The sequence below is a fragment of the Helianthus annuus genome, chromosome 14, assembly GCF_002127325.2.
Source record: "Helianthus annuus cultivar XRQ/B chromosome 14, HanXRQr2.0-SUNRISE, whole genome shotgun sequence".
NCBI classification, from domain to species: Eukaryota; Viridiplantae; Streptophyta; class Magnoliopsida; order Asterales; family Asteraceae; genus Helianthus; species Helianthus annuus.
The window spans coordinates 108,401,179-108,412,559 of NC_035446.2; the positions used below are offsets into that span (position 1 = coordinate 108,401,179).

Consider the following 11,381-nt stretch of genomic DNA (forward strand, 5'->3'; position numbering starts at 1 on the left):
ACCTTGTGAGATATGCCCTCAGGTATAGTATTAAGTATTTGTTCAAATATTGATTCTTATTTGATTAGAAATGAGATATGCCCTTAGGTATAGTAGTTGTTCAAATATTGATTCTTATTTGATTAGAAAACGTGAAATGACATCTTCTTTATAGACATAAAGCTAAGGGTAAAGGGGGCATCCCCCTAATGAGGTGAGGGGAAACTTTTTTTAACCCAATCATACATTGCCATGTCATTTCCCCTTTATAACTTCTCTCTTGTCAAAAAACGTACGGGATGCACCCCTCTTAGGGGAATTGTTTTTTTATTAAAAAAAAATAAAAAAAATTTGATTGGTTGAAAATGAAGGTGGCTCCACCATTTCCTCTCTCCTTCTTCGGTGAATACTCACCTCACAAGCTCCCCGATTTACCTCCCCCCTTTGGATGGCGGCCCTTTACCACACGGCAAAATCGGTCCCCGAAGGGAGTCCCCGAGGGTGCCCCGTGCTCCCTAAGTTTATGTAATAAAAAGGATAATTGATTATCTAATGATGTAATTTTATAATCTGGATCAATAAAGTGGCAATAAAATACGCGTATCCAATAAGAATAAAACATTACATGGATATCCATTTTATCTGAATTAGCCGGTCTCTAAGACTAAGTACAACAATTAACAACAAAAACAAATTTTAATTTAAATATATATATATAGAGAATCATACAAGCAGGGCATATTCTATCCAAACTTAGAATTACACATAATTGTTTACTCAACATATAAAGCAACGAACATAAAAAACCCTACAATACATGATTATTTAATTAACGCAAGTAATTATTTAATTGACTTCATTTCCACAAAAGACAGCTTATCACCATCACTAAATTTAGGGGGCAATAGGCATGGTTGTTGGGACACTATGAAGGACCACCGTCTCAACCGTCAAACCCGGCCCGAAACCAAACAGAACACCCCAGTCCAAACCCTCGCCGGTGGTTGCAGCACCGTCTTCCACCGACTTCTTCCTCATCTCATCTAGAATAAACAACACACACGCACTTGACATGTTTCCGTACTCGCTCAGAACATGTCGAGTGGCTCTCATCTTCTCCTCTTTTAGTTTCAGCTTTTGCTCTACCTGATCCAGAATTGCGGGTCCACCGGGGTGCGCGATCCAGAATATCGAGTTCCAATCAGATATACCCAAAGGCGAAAACGCCTGGGTCAATGCCTTCTCGATATTCTTCGAGATCAACCCCGGTACATCTTTTAGGAGATGGAACGTCAGTCCCACCTCCCGAAGGTGACCATCTATTGCACCTTCTGAATCAGGTAGAATTGTCTGCGCAGCAGACACCATTTGAAATAAGGGCCGCTCGGTCGTCAAGTCAGGGTCGGAACCCACGACAAGCGCAGCAGCCCCGTCCCCAAACAAAGCTTGACCAACCATGGAGTCAAGGTGAGTGTCACTAGGTCCACGAAACGTGACCGCGGTGATCTCTGAACAAACTACAAGGACACGTGCGCCCTTGTTGTTCTCCGCAAGGTCCTTAGCCATGCGGAGAACCGTACCGCCTGCGAAACAGCCTTGTTGGTACATCATGAAGCGTTTGACGGACGGGCGGAGTCCGAGGAGTTTGGTGAGCTGGTAATCCGCACCGGGCATGTCGACTCCGGAGGTGGTGCAGACGATGAGATGCGTGATTTGTGATTTTGGTTTTCCCCATTCTTTGATGGCTTTAACCGCGGCTTCTTTACCGAGCTTTGGGACCTCGACCACCACTACGTCCTGACGGGCGTCGAGCGATGGAGCCATGTATTCGCAGATGCTCGGATTCTCTTTAAGATACTCTTCTGTGAGATGCATGTATCGCTTTCTTATCATAGATTTGTCGCCTGCAATATGTAATGCACGCATGATTAGTTAATCATGTATATAATGATAGTTAACAACTTATAATTATATACACAACTTTTGAAAAAGAGAGTACTTAGTTTAATCAAATTTAACATCCCAAAAGTCAGTTCCAATATTTTTCATAACTTCTATAAGTAACAATATATTATTACAATAGGTCAACAGTACGATCAAATTAAACAAAAGATTGAGGCGAGAAATAAAGAAGTACGATCAAATCTCAAGATCTTTTTAGAGTTATCTCGTGAAATTCTGAACCACTTTAAGTGTCACGTATATATGTTGATTTTACTAATTATGAATGTGAAATACGGAGGTAAGAATAAATCCAAATAGATACATACACATGCGTTTGAACTTTTCTTTGAGATCAACCATGTGCTCGCTTTTAGTGATCCGAAAGTAGTAATCGGGGTAGTCGGCTTGATAGACGCAATTTGAGGGAGTCGCGGTGCCGATGGCAAGAATGGTGGCGGGACCTTGAGCCCGTTGAGCCTCTCTGAAGGCAGCAATATCAATTGAAGAGGCCATTAATTGTTGTTCGATCACCAGCAGGGAGAAATGGGGAGTGGTAGATTGAGAAATGCAAGTGATGGTGGTGAACAAGAGGGTCGAGGGTTTGTTATATAGAGGGGGGGAGGGGAGGGCGTGGTAGGTTGGGGTCCAATATTGTAGGTCTAATATTCAACTTAGTTAACTTGCCCTTGTGTGCGTGATGATCCTGCATGCCACGTCGTAGTAAGTATCTAGAGTATCTACAGAACTAAATGTCCACAAGAGACATTACCGGTAAATGGTAATAGTGTGATGAGAACGTATTTTCATTTTATCTATTCATAAGAGTTGTAGAATTCAAATCCTTTGAGGTGCGATTACAAACGATTACTCCACCTTTCAAAAAACGAAACACAACTCAAACTTATTTACAATACTTTATGTCATTTAACACATAAATATGCGATCCTTTTACAAACTCTTCCAAAAAGATATATTTTATCTCACTTATTTAGTATTTAAATATTATATATAATATTTAAATACTAAATGTGAGATAAAATTTTCAAATTTAGATAAAAGATAAACTAAATATTATATGATTAAACGTTATAATAAATTAAGCGTTAGAACCCTTTTTGGCTTGGATTTCAAGTTCGAACTTCGAAGATAGAATAGCTATAGAATAGCTCAACCAGAACATAACTTATATATTTATTCAAGTCAAAGATTTCTACCTTGCAAGCATTTAAATTGTGTTTTCCTCTAGCACCAACGCATGTGTAGGGGTGCATGGTCCGAGTGGCTTAATTAGAAAGTTTGACTTGTGCATGCCCAAAACCTGCTACATGAATGCTAGAAAGTTTGACTTGTGCATGCCCAAAACCTGCTACATGATTGGTTGGTTTGAGTTAACCAACATCTCTTTATTGAACTAAGGAAAGTTATAACTGCCCAACACAGAGATAATAAGAAAACGATTTAATCTGTTTGTAACAGTTTATAAGAATTTTTTTATTGCATTAAAAGAGTTAAATACAGTTAGTTTTTTTAGATGCATATATGGAGACAAAACAGAATTAACGCAAAATCTGTTTTAAGTGTTTTGTTTCACACAAGGAATATAGAAGGAATCAGCCATTTTTGTTTTAAGTGTTTTGTTTCATACAACGAATATAGAAGGAATCAGCAATTTTTATATGAATACGAACCTATATCTAGGGCCGGTCCTTAGAAATTAGGTGTCTTATTCGAGTCAGGAAAAACGTGTCACCTATGTCATAACGAAATAGATAATGAAAACTTTTTTTATAAGGGTACATGGTATGGTGTCCATCCTTCCTTGGAGGATGATCCGCCACCTAGGCGCCACATCATAGTCATCCCAAGAATGATTCATCCCGCAAATTTAGTGGAAATGGAAGGATGATCCTATATGATCCTACCCCACCACTTTTTTATTTTTTATTTTTTTAATCTTCACTTTTTTAACATTTAACAAATAAATTAAGAAAATATTTTCATTAATATTAAAAAACATTACATAAACTTAAAAAAAATCCTAATAAATTAAAAAAACATAAACTTAAAAAAAATCAACCACCTTTAATGCTTATTCATGATGTCGTTTTGTAGTTTTATCAAAGTCGAACGTTTCGGCTCGGGATAATTATCAACGTCCATCGTTAATATTTCCCATTCCTTGAGCCGAATCTTTTCATCGGACAATCGGATCTTTTCATCGGGCAATCGAATTTTTTCTCCCGCCACGCGTAACTTTTCTCCTGCTAGGCGTGACTTTTCTTCGATGGCCCGCTCCTTCGCCTTTTGGGCCGTGACCTCGGTGTACGTTTTAAATTGTGTCATAAACTCGTCCATCTTCGGGTCCACCTTTTGCTTTTCTTTCTCCTTCGCCCGCTCCTTCTTTGATTTGTCCCGGCCTGGGAGACACTCCGCCTTCATGTACGGCGTATTCTTTATCGTCGAACTTGGCGTCATCGTTTAAGTTTATGTGACATCTCGCGCCCGATCCACCGGCGCTATAACTACTGGATTCCGATGTCCTTTACCGCTTCGCCATCTCCACATTGTTCGGATGTTTTTTACCACGCGCGAACGTGTGCGAACATGGTACCCGTGTTCGCCTTGCACATCTCCAACGCATTTTTAAACACATCCTCGTCGCTCATGCCGCTACGACGCCCACTTGAATATATTTTATTATATTCTACACAAAACCTATTGACGAACCCGTTCATTTTTTCGCCACTTAGATGACACCGAGTCGATATCTCGATGCGGGCGTTGGTCCATTAGCTCAAGGAACTTCGCCAAAACCGCCTTCCAAAACTCCTCACCCGTTTGATTATTACCTATAAAATATGTTAACAAAAAAATATGTTACAAAAAATAAAAAAACCAATACTACAAAAATGGTGTAAAAGGGGGGGGGGGGTTATATAGTTTTAGGAGGGATTTGGGTAAATATTTTGAATTTGGCCGTTTGAATATTTTTTGAAGATGGAAATTTTGTTTTTTGTTTTTTTTTAAACGGTAAAATGGCATAAAAAAGGGAGCTTTTTTTGTCTTCACATGGGACGTCTCCAACGTCTAGCTCTCGACGCTGAAGACGGGGACCCCGGGGGGGGGGGGGGGGGGGGAGGGGCACGGTGTGCGGACTGTCGTTGCTCCTGGACGGAGGGGGACGTCCCCCATACCGCATAGCTAAACTAAAGTGAGTATTGGCCTAATACCTAATAGGCTAAAGATATAAATTTGAGATTTAGACTTTTAGATGGGCGCAAGATATAAGTTTATGTTTTATATAAGTTTTCGGTTTTTAATATATATATATATATATATATATATATATATATATAGAGAGAGAGAGAGAGAGAGAGAGAAAGTGTAAAATACAATATTTCTTAATGTGCGACCGGTACGCGAAAAAAAATAACATGCGTAATTATTTGATACAACATGCGTGATTAACGTTCTTTTCAATTAGCCTGGAATTGATCAATTTCGTCCAATTCGTTTCAATTTTCTTTTCGTTTCAGTTCAAATTGGCCATTGTTCAGTCAATTTCATCTAATTGTGTTCAAATTTATCTTCGATTTTGAAAATTTTCATCAAAAATGACGACTAGAAATCAGACCGTAGAACAGAGGATGCAAGAACATGACCAAGCTTTGATTCGATTGGAGTCAGCGGTCAGTAACAATGGTATCGGACCATAGAACAGAGGATGCAATTTTGAACTGGGAGTTAGGGCATGCGTGATTATAGGTTTCTACATGCGTGATTCGGGTTTTTGAGTTTTATAACGTGCGTAATTATAGGTCGTACCGGTCGCACGTTAAGAGCTATTGTACGTTAACCTTCCCATATATATATATATATATATATATATATATATATATATATATATATAGTATATCATACAATATGCATTAACATACGACGCGTACGCGATGGCAAATCGCATGTACAATGAAGTAGTGGAAATTGCATGTACAAAGAATGTAAAGTCGCATGAACCAAAAAAAATGAAAAAAAGGGAAATTGCATGTTGTAAAGTAAATTTTGCATGTTGTAAGGAAATCTCGTATGCGTCGTACGATAAGGAATATTGTATAATAACCGGCCTCTCTCTCTCTCTCTCTCTCTCTCTCTCTCTATACATATATATATATATATATATATATATATATATATATATATATGGGTTAGTTAATGTACAATTGACCTTAACGTATGATGCGTATGCGATGAAATATAACATGCAGATTTAATTTTACAACATGTGGATTTGGTTTTACAAACATGCTGATTTGGTTTTACAACATTCAGCTTTGGGTTTACAACATGTGAATTGGTTGTAGAACATGCGGAATGTTTTTTACAACATGCGGATTGGTTTTACAAACATATAGCTTTGGGTTTACAACATGCGGATTTGTTTTTACAACATGCGGAATTCTCATCGCGTACCATTGTACGTTAAGAGATATTGGTTTTACATACAGTTTGGCTATTAATTAATTATCAATACCAATAATAATAACGATAAATTACACGATTTGTCCTTTATGTTGATACTTTTTTCAGGCAGTGTCCTTTGACGTGAAAATTGACGGGTTTTGTATTTAATGTTTCAAAACCTTACACCTTACGTCCTTTGGGCCTAACCCAGTTAATTTTTTTTGTTAAACTTGGCCACCCAAGGGTATTTTAGTCTTTTTATCATTTATTATATATATATATGATAGTGATCCGTTAGGAATCACCCTTTATTGCGAGAACCGGAAAAACCAGTGTGAACATAACCTAAAATACCAAAAAAATTAAAAACACACAAAAATATTTTTTTTTTATAAAAAATTGCTAAATTTCGTCACTAAAAAAACTGAACAACGGTGTCGATGCACATGTACATAACATGTGCATATGCACATGTGCAGCGGTACTGTTTTTCTTTTTTTAGTGATGAGATTTGGCGATTTTTAATAAAAAAAATGAATGCACATGTGCATTCATCGATACTATACATTGTTCATTTTTTGTGACGAAATTTAACAACTTTTAATAAAAAAAAATTAAATAAAAAGTATTGTTGCACATGTGCATGCGTATGCATATGCATATGCACATGTACATTGGTACTGGTGTTCAATTTTTATTTATTTATTTTTTTAGTAACGAAATTTTGCGATCTTTAATGAAAGTATAAAAAAAATATTTTTAGCATTTAGTTGTAGGGTTTAGTTTTTAGCATTTAGCTTGGTGGGGTGGGTCGGGGTTTAGGTTTTAGGGTTGTGATGGGGTGGGGGTGAGTGTTTAGGTTTTGGGTGGTGGTGGGTGGGTTTGTTTTGTTGTGTTCACATTGGTTCTCGTTGTTTTCGCAATAAGAGTGGTTCTCAAATATATAGTGAAAGTGTAAAATACAATATCTCTTAATGTACAAGACGTACGAGAGGAAGTTATAATATGCGTAATTAGTTTTATAACATGCGTGTGATTAGGTTTTTACCACATGCGTGATTTATGATGTTGTACATGCGTGATTATGGTTTTCAACATGCGTGATTAGAATTTTATAACGTGCTTAATTTAATCTTGTACACATCGTACGTTAAATATATATATGTGTGTGTGTATATATGTATATCAACTTTCTTTCTCTCTCTATAACCCCCTTTCTCTCTCTACCATGTCAAAGAACACATCCTAAAAAAAGGTATTAACATAAAAGAAAGAGTAAACTGCAATTTTACCCCCTGAGGTTAGGGTTCATTGGCATGTCTACCCCCTCCCTAAGGAAATAATTGCAAATTTACCCCCCCACTGTTCACCCTTATGTCGCATTTTTACCCCCCGGGCCATTTTTCCGTTAATGTTTCCGTTAGTGAGTGATGAATTGTCCAAATTGCCCCCCAACGTCTTCCTCTTCCTCTTCCTCTTCCTCTTCCTCATTTAATAGCTTGAAGCCCTAAATTGTCTTCCTAACCCCTGTTCTCATTGTGTTCTTCAATCGACCCCCAAATTCGCTAAACATGTCTTCATCTTCTTCATTTGTGCTGCGATCCAAGGAGACCATGACCAAAAGTCAAGCTTCAGACGTCATATGTCCTTGTGGTGTGAAAACAGTGTTCAAAGAATCACAATCCAAAGCTAATCCTGGTTGATGGTATCTTAGATATGTAAGTTTCTTCTGTTTAATGGTTATTGAAACTCAAGTTTCTTTCTTCTGTTGCTTATGATGCCCTATAATAGGTTGGAGGATGTGGATTCCTCAGATGGGCTGATGTTGGTGAAGAACAGGGATGTCCGATTTGTCGAGAGGTAACGCCTGCTTTAATTCAAAGCACTAAAGATAAGGATGAGTTGGCTAAGTGCAAAGAACAGTTGGCTCGGTACAAGAATGGCGATGTGTTCAAACTGAAGATGTACTTTGTGATTACTTGGGTCTTGATTGTTCTACTTTTTTTGCTTAAGTAGTTTAATGTGGAGAAATTGGATTTGGTTGTGTATTTTGTCTGTAACTGTATTTGAGTTATGTGTTTTCAAGTTTATGCAATGGTCCTTTTCAAGTTCTTATATGTTTGTGTTGGTAGCCTGCTTGTAATTCTGTAGGTATGGCTGACAAAGAGAATGATAAAGTTGAGAATGAGAAAGATATTGCTAAGGATGAAGATGTCGTTGCAGCCGAAGAACCAGACAGTTATGTATACTTTGAGGATCAAGACTCTGAGATACTCAGACCTTACATGGAGCAAGAAACTGATTATGAAAATATATTCGGAGATCCGACAAAGGATTATGACCCTGAAGTGCTGGAACATGCATGGGATTACACATATTGGGATGACGAGGATGATTGGTAGTTTGACCCATATGAAGGGGAGCATGGTTCTGATTCGGATTGGTCTTGTTTGGATGATTGCCACTGGAAATAGGCTAGATTTGTTTGGTTGTATGTTTGTATTTTGAACCTCTTATTTGTACTAAATGTTGCAATGTAATCGAATCACTTTCCGCCAAAATTCTGTTTCAACAAATTATTTGTACTATAGCAGGCATATACTAAGCAAACATAAAGCAGCCATGACAACAAACCAAACCAAACATTGTAAAGCAAAATACAAGCAGCCATATGTAAACCAAATAGTTGACAACATAACCAAACATTGTCTTGAACAAACTTGACAAACCAAACATTGTCTTGAACAAACAAACAAATAAAACATAGTCTAAAGTTACAAACCAAACATTGTCTTGAACAAACTTGACAAACAAACAAACATACTCTAAACTTACAAACCATCCATCACTCATCAAGATTGTAAACTGGTGCACCTTGAGTGGCAGTGTGTGATTCCTGTGAAGCAGTGGATTGTTCACCCCCTTGTCCTTTGCAGCTCCTGACATTGTGACCCGTGTTACCACATTTACCACACTTGATGGTAGTTCCCTTTCTGGTCATTTTACATCCTTTGTCGAACTCCTTCTCAAGCTCTTTTTCACCAAATGCCTTCTTTCTTTTCTTCTTTGGCATTCCAACTTGTGTATGATGCTTTGGTGGGATAAGTGTTGTTGGACACTCTGAAGGAGTCCACATCTCCAGCCCGTTGATTGGCTCTATCACATTGTCATAGACTTTCTTCCATGTTGACAGCCAATACACATCATCCACCCACTCTTCTGGTATGCCAGCATCAATGCTATTCCTTGACATATCCCATATGGCTGCAACTGCATGTTTGCAAGGCATCCCTGTCAAATCCCACTTCCTGCATGCACAAGTTTTATGTTTAACATTCACAACACACTGTGATCTCGGACCTGTTACTTGATACTTGTCTGAATCAACCATTAAAACACACATTTCAGCAGCCTGTTTCTTGATCTCATCGAAGACCTCAATGGCATGAGGTGTCAGTGGCCCCATACACTTTTCTTGCAATTTCTTCACATCCACTATCCTCTTGGTCATGTACTCCCGAATGAATTCTAGGCATGTGATAATCGGCTTGTCCCTTACTCCTACGATTTGTCTGTTAAAAACTTCACATATGTTGTTCAGCAACATATCACATTTAGCTCTTCCAGAAAAATATGCTCTTGACCAAGCGGTGTATGGGATCTCATTCAGCCAGTCATACATAGCTCGTTCTGTTGTCTTAATTTCTTCCATAGCTTTGTTAAAGTATGGAATAGATGTCTTCCTTCCGGCTGACCAAAGCAAATTCTTGTAAAGATCTCCACGCGACTTGGATTTCATGTTCTCATGGATGCGCCTCAAACAAAATCTGTGCTCACCATTAGGAAAAACAGCTAGCATAGCAGGAATCAGACCCTGTGATACAAAATGCAATTAATCACAATATTTTGCTACCAAAGTTATTTGCAATGTATTAATTAACACTTAAGAATTGATTACCTTTTGTCTGTCACTGATGAAGGTGAAACAAGAGTCAGCCGTACACCCTAGGTCATCTCTCAACAGTTGCAAAAACCATTTCCAGGTTTGTGTTGTTGCTGCCTCACCAAGGGCGTAACAAACTGGATATATGCTATTGTTCCCATCAATACCAACAGCACTCAAGATCTGTCCAGGAAATGGACCTTTCAGGAAACAACCATCCACACCCAGCAGTGGTCTTCCAATCATCTTAAATCCTCTCATCATAGAGGCAAAACAAAAATAAACCCTTCGAAACTGCCTTGTAGGACTAGCTGAGTTCCCACATGGCTCCACATCAATTTTAATTGTACTACCTGGGTTGGCTTTTAGAAGTTCATCACAGTATGACCTTAGTAGTTGATACTGTTCTTGGTAATCACTATAGATCTTCGTAGTTGCTATCCTCTTGGCTCTGAAGACCTTATGTAGTGATACTTCAAGTTGATGCTTCCGAAGCAGTTAACTTTGGATTGCTTGAATTGGCATGTCTGGATTGCTTTCAATCATAGGTTGGATCTTTCTGGCAATCGAACTCATTGTGTACAAAGAAACGGCCCTTGTTGTCAAACAATTGTGTTCATTATGAATGGTCTTCACACACCACTTATCCTTGTCTGTGTTCCTTGAGATGTGAACTGCCCAAGGACATGTGGGCTTGGTATGCTTTTAAGGTGCTTGTATTTTTTCCCTACTTTGGTGCATTTACTTTTTTGCCCCTCTTCTCCCTTTTTTTACAGGACCAAGTAGTGGTGGATTGCTTCCAAAACATACTACCCTATACCTTAACAATTCAGTTTTTAGAATAAACACATCCCTCCTTGCCTTAAGAGCATAATCTTTCACCATCTGATTCATCTTTTTCTTGTCATCAATAAGCTGACCAACTTAGAATGGCAGATCATTTGGACCTTTTAAAGCACTCTTGTTTCTCCTCCTTATCTTCCTGGAAACCTTATCTCTAATGCTTGAATTGTCATCAGACCCACTTTCAAAATCCTTCAGGTCAACAGGCTCA

At 38.2% G+C, this 11,381-nt stretch overlaps 2 protein-coding genes across 2 annotated transcripts; both read right to left on the reverse strand.

The window, feature by feature from the left end:
- Positions 1–656: 656 nt before the first annotated feature.
- On the reverse strand, positions 657–2,507 carry LOC110908971 (chalcone synthase). The gene is made up of 2 exons (XM_022153975.2): positions 2,250–2,507; positions 657–1,883 (listed from the first exon to the last, which is right to left on the reverse strand). Exons 1-2 carry the CDS (start codon positions 2,434–2,436, stop codon positions 874–876), a joined length of 1,197 nt encoding a protein of 398 aa, XP_022009667.1. The 5' UTR covers positions 2,437–2,507; the 3' UTR covers positions 657–873.
- A 6,722-nt stretch (positions 2,508–9,229) lies between these two features.
- On the reverse strand, positions 9,230–10,588 carry LOC110907135. The gene is made up of 3 exons (XM_022152161.1): positions 10,343–10,588; positions 9,759–10,258; positions 9,230–9,692 (listed from the first exon to the last, which is right to left on the reverse strand). The coding sequence occupies exons 1-3, from the start codon at positions 10,586–10,588 to the stop codon at positions 9,230–9,232; spliced, it is 1,209 nt and encodes a 402-aa protein (XP_022007853.1).
- Positions 10,589–11,381: the final 793 nt, after the last annotated feature.